This window comes from Pseudoliparis swirei, chromosome 16 (genome assembly GCF_029220125.1).
Source record: "Pseudoliparis swirei isolate HS2019 ecotype Mariana Trench chromosome 16, NWPU_hadal_v1, whole genome shotgun sequence".
NCBI classification, from domain to species: Eukaryota; Metazoa; Chordata; class Actinopteri; order Perciformes; family Liparidae; genus Pseudoliparis; species Pseudoliparis swirei.
Genome location: NC_079403.1, coordinates 24,012,190 through 24,029,616, shown reverse-complemented (window position 1 = coordinate 24,029,616; position 17,427 = coordinate 24,012,190). Strand labels below are relative to the sequence as shown.

Sequence of the window (17,427 nt, the reverse complement as noted above, 5' to 3'; positions counted from 1 at the left end):
GAAAGTTATTTCAAAGCTTGACAGCTGCACGGAAAATATGTATCAGCCAAGAGCAGAGGTATATAAAGTATCATGGACCGAAGGTAACGCAAGGTTCTGATCAAAAAAGATCTGGAACATGCTGTGAGTACACAACAGCTGTTATTCATGTTGTATTCTGTATGTATTGAAGGTCAATCATATATTAAATCTCACAGTGGTGGAATTTGACCAATTCAACACACAGAAAGGTGTGTCTGTCCATGTACATCGAGAGAAAAACACAGAAGTCAGGAGGCGGCAGTTTCACTGATAGTTGATAGCGAATAGTACAAGTTTGCATTAGTTCAAGTATGTTATCATACAGTATGTACGGTTATTGATTATTAAACAATAACCCACAAGTTTAAATCCTATTCATCAGATCGACCTCAGTTTGTATTTGTAGACGATGAAGCCTCGATGACCACCAACGTTAGTCATGGAGTTCCACAAGGCTCTGTGCTTGGACCAATTTGATTTACCTTATACATGCTTCCTTTGGGCAATATTATCAGGAAACACTCCATAAACTTTCATTGTTATGCAGATGATACTCAATTATATCTATAGATCAAACCAGAGGAGACCAACCAGCTCACTAAACTTCAAGCATGTCTTAAAGACATAAAACTTGATGACCTGCAACTTCCTGATATTAAACTCTGACAAAACTGAAGTTATTTTACTTTGAACACCTCAGAGATCAATGATGTGGTGATGTGGTTTCTGTAGACGGCTTTGCCCTGACATCCAACACCACTGTAAAGAATCTCAGCGTTATCTTTCATCTGGACGTGTCCTTTAACTCCCACGTGATGCAAATGTCAAGGACTGGCAGACATCTTGTACAGCTCCCATGTAAAGCACTCTGAGGCAAATTTCTAATTTGTAATTTTGGGCTCTAAAAAATAAACCAAATTAATTTTATGAATCCATTCATTCTCACAATTGGTTAAAACAAATTAAATAAATGCACAAAATCCAACATGGATGGACAGGCAACATATACAGGACTGTCTCAGAAAATTAGAATATTGTGATGAAGTTCTTTATTTTCTGTAATGCAATTAAAAAAACAAAAATGTCATGCATTCTGGATTCATTACAAATCAACTGAAATATTGCAAGCCTTTTATTCTGATTTATTGCTGATTATGGTTTACAGCTTAAGAAAACTCAAATATCCTATCTCTAAATATTAGAATATCATGAAAAAGTATACTAGTAGGGTATTAAACAAATCACTTGAATTGTCTAATTAACTCGAAACACCTGCAAGGGTTTCCTGAGCCTTGACAAACACTCAGCTGTTATAAATCTTTTTTTTACTTGGTCTGAGGAAATATTAAAATTTTATGAGATAGGATTTTAGAGTTTTCTTAAGCTGTAAGCCATAATCAGCAATATTTAAAAAAATAAAAGGCTTGCAATATTTCAGTTGATTTGTAATGAATCCAGAATGCATGACATTTTTGTTTTTTTAATTGCATTACAGAAAATAAAGAACTTTATCACAATATTCTAATTTTCTGAGACAGTCCTGTATATAAAAAATGGTTATGTGTTTCTAAATATGAGTGCAATGATTCCACCAAATTGTTTTAACTTTATCCCCGCTTTGGCCCATGCTAAAGACCAGTTTCTCCAAAATGTGGAAAATAGAAAAATAGAAAATACCTAGAATTGTAGGTTCTTGTGAAGATCCGTGCTTAGACCCTAATATAATGGAAGCCATGTGTGACCATCATCTTTGCTTCGTATACCAACAGGTGGAGCAGGTCATGTCCAGCTCTCACCAGGTTGAGCAGCTTCAGCTCAGCAACTTCAGTTCACTCTAGACCACACAGGTTAGACACACACACACACACACACACACACACACACACACACAGTGTACATATATTCAGTTCTGAGTCGGACTCCATTTCCCCCCTGTTGGCAGAGTGATGGACATACAGCAACTATGGAATGATGACCCGGAGGAGCTTCTCTTGGACCTGGGCTTTGGCTGTGACGAACCCGACCTTTCTGGACGCATACCGGCTCGATTCATCAATCATCAGTCTCATGCCAGAGGAATAAACATCAAGGTGTTTCTGGAAGCCCAGCAGAGCCGACTGAACCTGGAGAACCCAGATGTCCGCAGTAAGTCTACGTTATGGTTGATACACTGACCAACAACTGATGCACGTATGACTATGTTAGATTGTATGCTATCTAAATACTCAGTCGTCTCTGATTGGTGATGAGGTCATGGTTGGTGTTCCAGTTCACCCAAAGTTGTTGGATGGGGTTAAGTCAAAGCTCTGTTCTTCTTAGCTCGTGACTTTTAATAGGTTCCTTATGTAAAATTCGCCGTTGGAAGGAAATTCCGGTTGTAGAAATATTAGATCTGGTATAAAAATCAATATATAATGCTTAAGACACTATTGTCAGTGAGTTACTTGTTCCAAGACTACCAACAGATCTGCCTTTTGTACTTTATTCCCCGTCTTTTGTCTTCTCCTGTTTCCTTCAGATCGTTTTAGAGAGCTTGAGGTTCTCCAGCAAGTGACCACAGCGTTCTCCGCCTTGATGAAGCCAGCCTCCTCCACACCTCTCATAGAACCGCTGCGTAAAGAACTGTCTCCTGAGGCCTTGGAGAAGAGGAGGCGCGTGGGCAGCCTGTTCAGAAGATTATCAAAGAAGACACTCAGCCAAATGCACGAACAGAAAACCCAGAACATAACCGCAACGGCTGCCATGTCTTCACCCTGTGATGCACCCGAGTCACTGCAACCTCCAATCAGCCTCGGAGACAAAAACGTGGACTCAAAAAGAGGCAAACCTGGACTTCTGGAGACTCTGAGTCCTCTGGCAGAGGAAAAGGCAGCTGGTCCAGACCCTCAGACTAACAGTGCACAGGAAGGAGCAGAAGGCTGTCACCCCCTGACACACAACACTGTTTTACAAAGAAAGAAGAGCTCAGGACCGGCCAGGGAGTCGTTTGAAATCGAAGAGGCAAGTTAAACTCAAACAGTTCTCAAAGTTCATCAAAGGCAACACAAACACTATTATAGCTCGGTGGTTTGTCTGCATTGCACATGTGGGTATTATTATTGTAGTAATACAAGCAATAAAGTAATATATCAGTGTAGCTTTGGATGACAAACCCTCACTGGAGAACAGAGGCTAGGGTCAGAGTGGTTACCAAAATGTCCAAACCATTCGTTTCATTAAAACACTCTTGTGCACTATGCGAGATTTACGTCTTTGTTTTAAAATACTGTTTGCTATATGATTAGACAGAAAAAAAGCTTTATTGCTATAGATTTAATCCTGATTGTAGGTACATGTAGAAGAGTTTAATATTTTGACCAACCCAATTTATGTAGATGTGCACGTGTCTCCATGATTTGCTTAATAACTTACATATTCTGCCGGCACTTCTTTTTTTAACAGTTTTTTGAATTAATTGTTCCTCCATGACAATAACGCGTAATGGAATTTATTTTAGTAAGTTGTACGAAAGCTGTAAAAGTCATGTACTTTGTTGACATCCTAATACTTTAAAATGTGGTATAATATTACACTACTTCTTGCATAAGAACATGTTAGTTACATATTAATGCAGTTAGGAAAACCCCTAAATGATGAAAGGCTTGAATGAATCATTCTGTATCACAACACTGAGTATTATATCTTCACGAGGATAGGATGCAACGAGCTGCCAGGTGTGTGTTCTACAATGTTCTCTGCTGAAGTCATATTACTATTAATGTTGTCTTATTGCATTTATTATTTCAGATCCAGAGTTTTGATGAAAGTGTGACGGGGAGCTACACAGGAGGAGCCGAACATTTAGGTTGGTAATTAAACATATCATTATTATATTATAATACAGTTTTCTCTCTCTCACTCACTTTCTATCTTCACTTTAAAACACAAGCAAACATTTCCATCTCAGAACTTATGAGAAATGCATGAAACTGATACAACACATGCTTGGAAGAGTTTTGGATTTGCAATCAATCCGCAAATAAATATAATTTATTATAATTTTTGGAAAGAATTTGCATACAGTTTCAACATTATGCGAAAAGTCTTTACGGTTTAGCATTTTCATTTTGGAATCCTTGCTGGTTTTATATGGAGCCAAACACAGGCCAATAGTTTTGATTGTTAAAGAAAAAGAAGATTTCAACCTGAAAATTAAAGTTTTGGTTTTGAACTTTGGAAAATAACAACAACAAAAATAAGTGTATGATAAGTTTTTGTTGGGTTCAATTTTATTTTTATTCAGTTCTGTTTAAATATATATATATATATGTATTTTCTATTTTTTCATTGTTCAGTAGCAGATTTAGTATTTTCAACTTTCAATCTTTTTTTTACAGTTTCGAATCATATTTTTTCAGGTGTCTTGCTTTCTCTCTCTCCCTTGGGTGCAAGTTCTTCTAAAGCATGCACAACCAATTGGTTGTCTTGGTTAGCATGCTCACACATGTTAATAGTGCTTTGATCAGTGAACTATGTGCAACAGTCACTTCTGAAAAGGTCGAAGTGAGACATGACATTGACATCCTGCCTCTTGGAAAGAGAGAATACAACTTCATTACCAACAATACTGGACTGTTGGATAGTACGCTATAAATATAATGTCTCTCCTTCCATTTGTTTTCCTCCCTTGTGTGTGAGCAGCACAGGTTTTAATACGGAGCAACAGCTGCCAGTCCGACAGCAGTGGTTTTCAAGAGGAGCCCATCATCCCCCCTCTTTCACAGCAGGCCCCTCCAGGAGCTGATGTCATCAAGGTCTTACTATTGCACACTCACAAGCCCCCCGACATGCAATGCTAAAATCACCGTACTCCTTTAAATCACTCGCAGATCACATAATGTGCCAAAGTGCCTAAAATGTGAGTAGAAAAGTTCATGCGATTAAAAAAGATCTTGTCTGTTTGGTTGCAGGCTATGTCCGGCCTGTCAGGAGGGAACACCGAGAGCCAGAGCACTGAGGACCAGAGCACTGAGAACCAGAGCACTAAGAACCAGAGCACTGAGGACCAGAGCACTGAGAACCAGAGCACTGAGGACCAGAGCACTAAGAACCAGAGCACTGAGAACCAGAGCACTAAGAACCAGAGCACTGAGAACCAGAGCACTGAGAACCAGAGCACTAAGAACCAGAGCACTGAGAACCAGAGCACTGAGAACCAGAGCACTAAGAACCAGAGCACTGAGAACCAGAGCACCGAGAGCCAGAGCACTGAGGACCAGAGCACTGAGGACCAGAGCACTGAAGACCAGAGCACTGAGAACCAGAGCACTAAGAACCAGAGCACTGAGAACCAGAGCACTGAGAACCAGAGCACTGAGGACCAGAGCACTGAAGACCAGAGCACTGAGAACCAGAGCACTAAGAACCAGAGCACTGAGAGCCAGAGCACTGAGAGCCAGAGCACTGAGAACCAGAGCACTGAGAACCAGAGCACTAGGAACCAGAGCAATGAGTTCCAGAGCACTAAGAACCAGAGCACTAGGAACCAGAGCACTAGGAACCAGAGCACTGAGGACCAGAGCACTGAGGACCAGAGCACTGAGATCCAGAGCACTAGGAACCAGAGCACTGAGGACCAGAGCAGTGGGAGGCCAGCCTCCCGCTCTCCTTCCTCCCCACATACCCCTCCATCTCCCCTGCTCTGCTCATCTCTGACCCCTCATCCCGTTAACAGTGATCTCATTGTCTCACCCGGTGCTTCACCAAAGCCTTCATCAGTCTGTCGCCCTTCCCCTCCTCTTGTCTCGTTGCGTCGCCCAAAATCCGATCTGCAAAATTCGGCGACTGAGACACCACCGGATCAGGATCGGTCTGCACCTGCTTCCCTCTCTGTATCGGTGTGCGAGTACCCTCTTCCTTGCTCTTCCTCAACCGAGTTACAGAACGGTACTCACTCTCAAGATCTCACTCTCCCCTCTTCTTCTTCTTCTTCTGGTTTTCCCACTCTCTCCCATACATCTTCCTCAATGCAACCAGAGGAGTATAAAACTGAGGATAAGTATCCTCCTTCCCCTCAACTCTCTGCTCTGATCCACGGCCCTAAAGGCAAAGCACGCTCTACCTGTCCTAGTGTCCTTCCTCCTGCCTCATCTCCTTTTCCCTCTCCAAATGTGGATCGTCTGTCGATTGCTACGCCTTCCACACAGTCTGACTCCCTCCCTGCTTCTTGTGGCTTGCCATCTCTGCTTCCCTTATCTCCATCTGCCCTTCCTGATTGTTATCCAGCTTCTTTAGTCTCTCCCCCACCAAAAGAGTCCCTTTTACAGAGTCCAGAAAACAATCACAAAGATTCCTTTATTCCAGACTCAAATGGAACAGGCCTCTGTGATCCACACAAGGATGAGGAAGGAACACCCTCCTCTCCCTCCTTTCAGTTGCACAAGAACAATGCTGCAGCTCCATCCTCTCCCACTCTGGTCTCCTCTGCGTTTGAGGAGCGTCGCCCCACACTGCCCCGCCTTCCTCCTAACCCTTCCCTTCCAGTTGGTCAGTCTGCCTTGCCATCGCAATCACGTGATTCAGAGGGTCTGCTACATCCAGCTGTTGGAGGAATTTCTGACCTGTCTGAGCGGTCCATCTGCCAACATGATGACACCACACACCCTGCTCCAACCACTCCTGTACACAATAGTATTCATGATGAGATGAATCACCTCCCCTTGAACTTTGAGGACACCAATCAAAGGAGTGGAAACGGAGCCGTCGAGGGCGAGAGACATACCGAGACTGTGCAGACTCAAGAGACTCTTGTTTACCTCTCGGGTACAGAGAGTTCTGCAGACCTGTCAGAAGGTTGTAGATTGGTCTCGGGAGAAGTATGTAATCAAACAGAAATAGATCCGCAGCTCCCGTCCTGTAGTCGGCATGACGAGCGTTCAACTGGAACTCTACCGGGACGGTGTCAGAAGGAAGTTAATGGCTCAGAAACTGATTTACATGATGCCGTGCCAGAGGCACACAGTAGGACTCAAGTGGAACCAAATCTTATCAAGATTAAGAGCTTAGATTGGGAATTCCAAACTTCATTGGATGGCTCGGAAGGTGACACTGGAGATGGGGATGCCTTTTTTCAGCAGCTTGATGCTGAAGGGCGGGTCTATTGGGCAGAACCTATCCAGGTGTCCAATCCGAGCCCTGTGTTTGAAGAGTCAGTCAGCGTTGAAACCTCAGACGGATCTCCTGGGAATTCTCATTTGCCTAGAGGACAAGCTGTTCTAGACTTATTTACATCCACAGGCAGCGCTATCCCTTTGTCTCTGTCATCGTCAACAACAATGGACACTGACCAGATGTCAAGAAATGCAACTGCCTCCTCAGATACACCGTCTTCCTTGACCCCAGCTCCATTCCGACACCCCTCCAAACCCCAGGCTCTCAAGACATCTGGCCGCTCTGTTTCGGTCCAGATGTCTTCATCTCTGTCTTCTCACATCGTCCATAGAAAGGATGTTCCCTATAAGACTGTCTCAAAACGCACCCTTCTGCCTGGTAGTCTCCCTTTGGACACGTCCACGCCTTTCCGTGCGGTCCAGTCATGGACAGACCTGCAGATTCAACGAAACCCTCTCACCAGGATGGTATCCCACGGGGCTCTTCATACCGCCCGAAAGTGTGTCCCGTTATCCACTCGTGTTACAGAAACAAGACATGGACCTACGCTGAAGTTTTCTTCGTCTCCATGTTTCCCGCTGCTGTCTGATGACTGGCAGTCAGATCGCTGTCTCCCTGGGATGACTCCACATCACCGCAGGATGTCGGTGTCTGTGGATAAAGGGATGTGGTCCGATGAGGAGGAAGAGGTTGTAAGTAATGGAAATGAGGAAGAGGGGAAGCTGTGGAAGGAGAACCAGACGACCACCATGGCATGCTGCTGCTCCTGTGACCATCAGTTTACATGCCTCACTCAGAAGGGATACGACATTCCTGTGAGTATTACCACACTCTCCGTGGTGTGTAGTTATTTTTACTTCATGTATTCAAACAAACTCATATAGAGCTTTGCACTGTCATGTTACGGTTGCTTTCCAGTTCTGTCAGTTTCAGACACATTGTTGATATAGTTCAAAGTTGGTTTGCTGTCATCAGTCAGGAAAATGATTGACAACCCCCTGAAAGCATGAACAGCAAAATGATGGGAGGTCTTTAGAAAAAAAAACCTTGCAGTTGTCACTAAAGATGTCTTTTAAAGCTTATTATTTGCATCTGTATTCACTAGTCAAACTGTAAAACACTTTTTCAGAAATACATAAACTATTGTTGTGGCAGATTGTTAGAAATGCAAATGTTGTGTAGTTCACAGAACCGACCATAACCAATGTAATCTGAATCATGGTTTCACTGGGTTAGAAATAGGGACGACTAAACCTGCCAGTTAGTAGCAGCGACATATGTATGTGTTGACAGAAAGAGGCGAGTGTGTGACAGGGCATACTTGTGTAATCGTGTAGTTGTGCGAGTGACCTTCATTTTAAACACACGTTTTTGCAAAAATTGCGAAGGTTTGAAGGATACGAAAACAAGTAAAAACGAATGTAAATCCTCAATCACAAGGGCTATTTGAATAATGTTGGTGTTAGAATAAAGAAACCACTTGTGAGATTAGTTAAAATGTGTGTATATAGCAGTATATGAGTTACCGATTGATGGCTATGGAACACAGAAAAATATTTAGAAATATAAAAGAAAAACATTTCCGAAACACGCGTAACTCCTTCCCATCTTTCCTTGACCTCATGACGTCTTCCACAGAGCTCAAGGAAAGGTGGTTGGGGTAAACTACACAAACACAACAATGATGCCCCTCTCTGGGGGCACGTTCAAGTGCAACCCTTTACGATACACAATAAACCCTTCAGTGAAACTATTGATCTATTGATTATTTTCTGAGTTATGACGTGTCCGTCCTCCAATGAGTCACCGTGTTCGCCCTTTGATATGAGCAGTTCATTGTCATGTTACCATCGTTCTTGAGATGAAGGCCTTTCACAGCCAGGACCGTATTACCATATCAATGTCTCATTTGCATGTGGATCTTTCTTCATTGTCCAGAATCACCAGGTTCAGTTCTGACCCGCGGGACAATGAGACCGGTCTCGGACCACTTGAGACTATTTGGATGTTTTTTTTATGTGGCGACACATCAGTGTTTTTCATTGTATTTTTAACTTCATCCTTTTTTTGTAATTTCATCCGTTACATTTCTCTTTTAGAAATAACATAAAAACTAACTATTATCTCTTGTATCAGTTCTCTCATCCCAAACAAGCGAATACGCGACAAAATCGTGATCGATGGCAAGTTCTACGTACTAAGTCTTATTTACAAATACTTATATTATTTCTGTCCACACTGTCCCAAAAATCCCTGCTCAGGAAAATATCTGGCGACTATGAAACTGTCTTAAAATGCATCGTCCCTCTAAAACACGCCCTGCTGTGTCTCTTTAATTCTGACACTTTCTTTCATTTTCTTCTCCCCATTTGTTTTGGTGTTTTGTCTCATAATCATTCTTATATTATATTCCTCCCCAAACAAACACCAGTCACCCTCTTGTCTCATCTCAAGCCAAAAACCCAAGTTAATTCAATTCAATTCAATTCAGTTTATTTTGTAGAGCCTATTATCACAAAATAGAAATGTACAATCTGTACACATACGACATTCCTGACCTTTGAACTCCCAAGAGACAGAAAAAACCCTTTCACACAGTGAAGGATACCTCTCCCCGGATGGACAGATGCAATAGATGTCATGTGACCAGAAGGAATCATTAGAGTAACAACACATTCAATGAGCATGACAGTATGAATAGTGGGTAGTAGGCATGGACCACGATCTAGACCTCCGTGATCCATCAGGTAGATGGAGGTTAATCAAAGTTGCATGGATTTTGTTAGCATCCCAAGCCACTGAACTAGGAGTAAACATTGTATGAACATGTTGTTTCCTGTTGCCTGTAGCTGTGAACATACACAAGAAGTGTCGATCAAGTCATGTAAATTACATGTAAATCCGATGCCGTTTGTCACTTGACGCTGATTTCCTTTCGAAAGCAGGTAGCGCTGTGACAGATTCGAACATTTCTTCATGTAAATGTGCTCAGGCTTGGACCGGCATCATGCATGAGAATTGTTGGGCGGATTGGATGATATATCTTGGAGTTACAACAACTTTCTCTAACATAGCGAACCGCACAAAATTGGTGTGAATTGGGGTCAACGCCACGTCAATTTGTTTCAGAGAAAACTCACCATTTTGATAAATGTTCATATTTAAGGTCTTCAGATCATCCTAGAAAAAAATTTGAAGTCTATCGGGTACATTTTGTAGGATGATTTTTGTTATAGTACGAATCCTGAAAATGGCGAAAATTTACAAGAAAAGCCCAAATTTACTTGAATCACTGTAGCGCCCCTTAGTGTTTAAACAGGACAACTGTTTTAGCATGTTACAGGATGCACTGTGCACATATACTGCACACAAATTTAGATTTTTGAAATTTCCCCACTGTGGGACGAATAAAGGGATATCATATCATATCATATAATTTATACAGATTAGGCTAAATTATTTAGAAGTTATGAGCATTGAAAAATAAAACAACGACCTGAGAGTTGTATTGGTCTATAACTCCAAAATTACAACGATATAGAAAAAGCTTTTGATATATTTTGATAATATAACTCCAATTATGATCCACAGAAGGTTTGGTATGAATCTGACCAAGCGTGTCGGACTAGTTGTGTGTCGGTCAAACTCCTAGGAGGCGCTAGAGAGCAATTTTTTTTCGAGTTTTCGAGTATGGCAGGTATCCCAAAAATGTGACAAAAGAATGTGGCAAAAAATGGCCAATGTTCCCTTAACAATAGGGTCCTTTCAGACCGACTACGTCACTCGCTCAGACACTAATAATAAGAAACATTAGAATAACAATAAGTCCTCCGCTCTGACTACATCAGTACTCGGGTCCTAATAACATTTACTGCTCAATAAATATACATCAAAAGAAGTTATAAAAGCTTTTTTGGGTCGGCTGTAGCTCAGTGGGGAAAGTGGTCGCCCAATAACCACGAGATACCCGGTTCGAACCCCGCTCTCCCCATTAGTTGCATGTTGAAGTGTCCTTGAGCAAGACACTGAACCCCCGTGCGCGTCGCTGCAGTCCACTGCTCCTTAATAACTGAAGATGGGTGAAATACAGAGAAGAGTCACCACAGGGATCAATAAAAGTGTATTTGCTTAGATTGCACACAAAAAATCCCTTTAATGTATATATTGACCCGTATTGCTTTAATGTAACGACGCCTAAATCGTTCTTGGATTTCCGTATGTTCCATCGAGTGGCGGTTGAAAGGTTCTCCTCTGACCTGTCCTCCTCAGTACTCCCCGGGTGAGTTGGAGGAGATGATGCTGTGTCTGCAGCAGTTCCGCTCCGTCCTCGGCAACATGGAGGAGCAGCTCTCCGAAGAACAGGCAGACGTTTACAGCGCTCTCTTGGACCAGGACAGGTACTCTACTAGGACCGTCAGGTTATTAACAAGTGAGACATGGAGTCTAATGCGATATCTGGCTCTAGTTTACACTCTGTCGACTTTATACTTCAGTTAATGAGGGGGTGTGGGGACCTTTTTACACAAAGTAGAGATAGATCATTTAATAGCATAAAGAAAGGAAGTACATTTACAAAACATATTATACGAGCAGTTGAATGAAGATGTGTGTGTGTGTGTGTGTGTGTGTGTGTGTGTGTGTGTGTGTGTGTGTGTGTGTGTGTGTGTGTGTGTGTGTGTGTGTGTGTGTGTGTGTAGGGAGACGGTTCGGGATATAAAGGAGCTGAGGCGAGCAGTGAAAGAGGAGGCCGGAGAGCTGGAGATGCAGTTGAATGACCTGGCCGATCACTACGATGACGGCTTTAAAATGGTGAGACACTCCCTTCCGCTGTTGTTTATTCCTCACGATGCATTGTGGGAGTCCGGATCGTGGTCCGTGCCTACGACTCATTCCTCATACATTATGTCATATCCATCTGATCATCTGGTCACATGGACTAGAACAACTGAAATATGACCTTGAAATGATCTCTGTCCCCATCTGTGTCCATGTCTCCTTTACAACCTATCGTTGAGAGGCATTCTACAACTTTAGGCCCTCTGAAGTCTGACTGTTAGTTTCTACTTCAACCAAGATCAAAGGGACAATTTGATTGGCTGTTCTTAAGAATAATTCTGTCATAAAACTGTAATAACTTGCAAACCATCACAAATCCTGACAGGTTGTATCTTCTAAAGCAACAAAGTTCAAAAGAGAAGGGTTAAGCTAAAAGCAGCGGTACCTCAACACGAGCTCACACCATCGAACAACTCAAGATGTTAATTGAGTTATTCATAATTATTCAAATGTACACACTGAATGAAGCAGCACTTTATTTCCCTTTGTATTATTATTGTGTTTTTTATTTCTTGCTTATTTCTCAACTTTGATATCCTCCTGTGTTTCAGGTGTGACGTCCGTCCACCAGAACCTGAAGTTGCCTGAAGTCTTCCATTCATTGACGCATATGACCATCTTGTCAGTCAGTCTTTGGTATAACAAGTTCTTCTTTTGTAAAAGAAAAAGTATGATTATTTGTGAAATAAATGTTTTTTATAATGCACTTTCACTTTATGATGCATGTCTATGAAAACTATGCATACAAATTCTACTTAATCATAAACTCTCCTGGAAATAATGATGGTGTTGTACATTTCTGCAAACAACAGAATGTAATAGACGTAGTCGACGCACAAAGGTAGAGATTTAAGGAAGTTAATGAAGGGTGGCTGAGAGGGTCAAACACGGGGCTTTGACCGAGGAGACGGATGTTCTCGTCCTACGTGAAAACCAACAGTAAGAGTTGTCTTTATGCTTCTCAAGTAACATCACGATTCAAAGCTGACGTGAAACCTATTCATGAAAACGTCAACATGCATCTTATCTTGAGGTTTGCAGGAACATACGATGTCAATGTCCTAGGAACGAAAACAGAAGCCACTGGCATAGAGATGCTGTTTCGTGTGCTTATTGGTGAGGTAGAGCATTTTAAACGAGAGAATGAAGATGTTCTATGTTCATGTACTCTGAGTTTTTGTTTCAATGTTAAAAAAACACATTGAATCTGTCGCGCTGCTTCTGACAACAGAAACACTTCAGAGCAGGAAGCACCGATGACCAGAGCAGCGTCCCTCATCGAGAATTCAAAAGGCTTTGAATAGAACGCGGCCAGAAACAATGCGTCGCTCCCCTGGACGCGTCCACTTCGAATATAGAACATGTTTTAATGTCTATCGGTCAATGTCTACCTCTTGTTAAGATAAATCTTAAATATCGGCGGTCCTTGTGTGTTCAGGTTACTCAAGTTCAGAATCACAACATGTAGTCGCTGTAATGAGAGTCTGGGAAGAAATATTCTGACGTCTGCTTCTCAAGTATAGACACACGCCTCATGACTCACCACTCACGCGTGTTATCGTGTTGTTGCATGAGGGAGGGGAACGGAGACGTTGGACGGGCCAGTCCTGTGTGAAGGGGGAGGAGATGAGAATCTTAGGATTGTTCTCCGACTCGACGGTTCAGCGCCGATCCGACGTCAGATGTGACGAAATCTGTGTATTAAAAGGCCGAACATGGCTTGGGAGAGAGAGTTCTCTTCCCATCAACCTGTGTGTTGTGGGAGAGACTCGCGGTGTGATTGCGAGCGCTTGTACTTTGCTTGTGATCAGAGAATAAATCTACCAGAACGAGAGAAGTTGTTGGCTGAATTCTTCCGAAGGCTCCAGCAGGCATCCATTAGATGTCGAACAAATACGAAGGAAATGTTCCTCTGGATTCCCATCCTAGTTTAGCAGACAGGGCTGCGCGCGCCTGGAAGCAACTGGGGGTTCAGTGCCTTCAAGGACACGACTTCTTGCATAATGGGGGGGCGATCGATCGAACCCACAACCCTGCGGTTGCAGGACGGCCCTCTTACCCCAGCGACTCATCGTTGTTCCTTCATGCAAAGAGTCCCAAGGTTTTACATCTGGAGCCCCATGTGTCACATTCAATGTTCATGAAAAGAGGTTTCTGATAAGCGGCTTCTGATCATTGGTGAGTGTGAGGGTGCATGCATTTCGTTGGCAGTAACTTGAGGTTCTGGGTACCTTTTTACATCAAGTACAGATAGATGATTTAATAGCATAAGACTTCTCTGACCGTTATCAAACCCGTTTTCTAGATCAGACGTCACAAAGAGCTTCTCAATGAGCAGATAAAGCAACATCTAAAATGCAGACTCAACAGAATAGTAGTAACACAGAGGACCTGAACATTTAGCAGCTGAGAAGGACTCCAGGCGGTTCTGCACATGGACAAGAACCTCTGTTTCATCAGCATTAAACTCTCCTTCGAAGTTTCTTTAACTTTTGAGGGTTGAAATGGATGTTAGATACCATAATATACTGTTGTTGCTCAAGAGGGACTCATGTCTAAAGCAAATGCATATCAATGAGTTGGATGATATTCTATATATATACTTGTATACTTCTATATCTTTCATCCCTGTTTCTTATATTTTGTGTTTTGTTTTTATTCTTGTGTGTTGCTGCTACTGTCACGACAAATTTCCCCTTGGGGATTAATAAAGTATATATCTATCTATCTATCTATCTATCTATACCAGGGGTATTCAGCTAAAATGACGTATGAACTGTTCCAGAATTGAACTCTATCTCCTCTGGATTCCACCTGGACTCATCGTTGTTCCTTCATGCAAAAAGTCCCAATGTTTTACATCTGGAGCACCATGTGTCACATTCAATGTTCATGAAAAGAGGTTTCTGATTAGCGGCTTTTAATTATTGGTGAGTGTGAGGGTGCATGCCTTTCGTTGGCAGTTACTTGAGGTTCTGGGTACCTTTTTACATCAAGTACAGATAGATGATTTAATAGAATAAGACTTCTCTTACCGTTATCAAACCTGTTTTCTAGATCAGACGTCACAAAGAGCTTCTCAATGAGCAGATAAAGCAACGTCTAAAATGCAGACTCAACAGAATAGTAGTAACACAGAGGAGGTTGTGACTGATGTTAAAGGTCCGTCCACTGGGATGATCCAGGAGGTTCTGCACATGGACAAGAACCTCTGTTTCAACAGCATTAAACTCTCTTTCTAAGTTTCTTTAACTTTTGAGGGTTGAAATGGATGTGAGATACCAGAATAAACTGTTGTTGCTCAAGAGGGACTCATGTCTAAAGCAAATTAATATCAATTCATCAATGTCCAGTTAGAGATAATTTCCTCATGCGAAGTCCGGAAAATCACAATAATGTCAGATTTGCGCTTTATGATTTTTGTTGTATTAAAATCTGTATGCAGTCACTCACTGACAAAATAAATAATTTCTATTCATAAATTAAAGCAAGAAAGTTCAATTGAATAACATCTAAACAATATTTATGTTTACAGATTTCCAATTCAACCGTACTAAATATAAATAATACATACTCTAATAATAAATACATTATCTTCTCTTATTTAAAGTAAAATAAAGGCAATAAAATAATTAAAATTAAATAATAATTAAATAATTTTACTGAATTGTCCTGCAGCTTTAAATTTAGTTTAAAATGTCAAACAATCATGATATTATATTCCTGCATATAAAGTGTGTGCAGGGACTTTATCTGTTATCAAACTGCTTGTTTCAGCTCATTTCTCCTCTCCGTTAACATCCTTGATGGTCAGTTAATTCATGAGTCAGGGTTCTGATCCGATTGGGCTCCTGGTTTTATGTTTCTTTGCCTTCATTTGGGACGTGAGTCAGAAAAAGGAGAATATGCTCCTCCTCCGAGCTCCATACCCTCGAGCTCCACCACTCCATCCTGTCTGAGCCACGCTGCCGAGCCCGAGGTAAGAGCTCGCTCTGATCCTTTATTCCTCGCCTTTCTTTTCGCTTCATTTTTATTTCATTCATTTTTACTTTCTATGCATTTCTTTCTTTTTTTAGTTGCTTCTATTTTTTTATTTGCAACCGTTTCTTTCGATCTTCTGGTTTCGGTCGTGTTCCCTGCTTCGCTGTTCTTCTTGAATCACACAATGTCGCCTCTACTAACGCGACACAATGTTGTGTTGTGAGTGTTAATAGTTGTGCATGTTAAAGGTTTACAAAGCAATAACAGGTGGAAGATGGACGTGGTTTAGACAAAGTGACGGTGATCAAAGCTTGTGTCTGAAGGAGACACACACACACACACTCACTCACACACACACACACAGCCTGAAGGGCTTTATTCTTTGTTGATGTCATACGGTCCACTAATGGATAATGGATTGTGTGTGTGTGTGTGTGTGTGTGTGTGTGTGTGTGTGTGTGTGTGTGTGTGTGTGTGTGTGTGTGTTATGTGATCTGTGCAGGGAGCTGTAGAGATGACGACAGGCTGTGTGAGGTCGACCCTGGAGCCTGAACATGGACCGATGACACAGGAGAACCAACACTGTGAGCACAGTAAGCCTCTTATATTAATAATAATGAGACAAAGTCGACATTTCGTTGTATAACAACAATAAAAACCTCTTTATCTTTATCGTTATACACTGTTAAAACCACAGGAGTCGCCCCCTGGTGGTCAGAAGAGAGAATGCAGCTTTAACACATGAAGCATATACTTCTATACAACAAGAGGAGTCTCCCCCTGGTGGTCAGGAGAGAGAATTCAGCTTTAACACATGAAGCATAGACTTCTATACAACCAGATAGTAGAGTTACGGCTATAAGGCTATAAGTTGCTATGAACATGGTGTGAATATTTAAGGTTGATTCTTTGTGCACGGTGTCTCTTCTAAGGAGACGAGTCTGGGGAAGTTGGATAACAATGTGTCGAACATTTGTCTGTGTGGCAGACGAGGAGGACCCGGTGAACAGGAAGTCAGAGGTGAAGGATGGCCAAGGGAAGGAGGAGGCTCTCCGCACAGAGGATCGGGAGGCGGACCAGAAGAAGAAACCTCGCAGAAAAGACACACCAGTCCTCCACTCTCCTCCACATATCCCAGGTCAGCACAGACAGAAACACACAGAACAGAACCGACCCGACGAGACGAGAAGTCACAAGGAGGAAGCAGAGTTAATAATGTGTGATGGAGAGATGTAAATTCATCCATAAGGAGAGAGAGAAGAGGAGATAGGAGCTCAGTGTATCCTAGAGGAGATAGGTGCTCAGTGTATCCTAGAGGAGATAGGAGCTCAGTGTATCCTAGAGGAAAGGAGCTCAGTGTATCCTAGAGGAGAGAGGAGCTCAGTGTATTCTAGAGGAGATAGGTGCTCAGTGTATCCTAGAGGAGAGGTGCTCAGTGTA

General features: G+C 42.1%; 3 protein-coding genes across 3 annotated transcripts in view; all 3 read left to right on the top strand.

The window, feature by feature from the left end:
• Window positions 1-1,967: 1,967 nt before the first annotated feature.
• Window positions 1,968-5,848, top strand: LOC130206684 (protein ITPRID1-like). Its single transcript, XM_056434756.1, has 6 exons — window positions 1,968-2,166; window positions 2,540-3,021; window positions 3,808-3,865; window positions 4,702-4,814; window positions 4,971-5,643; window positions 5,769-5,848. Exons 1-6 carry the CDS (start codon window positions 1,968-1,970, stop codon window positions 5,846-5,848), a joined length of 1,605 nt encoding a protein of 534 aa, XP_056290731.1.
• Window positions 5,335-13,845, top strand: LOC130206199 (uncharacterized). Its single transcript, XM_056434043.1, has 4 exons — window positions 5,335-7,985; window positions 11,440-11,567; window positions 11,868-11,979; window positions 12,558-13,845. The coding sequence occupies exons 1-4, from the start codon at window positions 6,027-6,029 to the stop codon at window positions 12,561-12,563; spliced, it is 2,205 nt and encodes a 734-aa protein (XP_056290018.1). The 5' UTR covers window positions 5,335-6,026; the 3' UTR covers window positions 12,564-13,845.
• A 2,108-nt stretch (window positions 13,846-15,953) lies between these two features.
• Window positions 15,954-17,427, top strand: part of ppp1r17 (protein phosphatase 1 regulatory subunit 17) — a 3,941-nt gene continuing 2,467 nt past the window's right edge. The window contains exons 1-3 of the mRNA XM_056434686.1: window positions 15,954-15,985; window positions 16,490-16,580; window positions 16,976-17,125. Of these exons, the coding sequence (XP_056290661.1) occupies window positions 16,502-16,580; window positions 16,976-17,125 (229 nt within the window). The 5' untranslated portion in view covers window positions 15,954-15,985; window positions 16,490-16,501. The remainder of the gene's footprint in view (window positions 15,986-16,489; window positions 16,581-16,975; window positions 17,126-17,427) is intronic.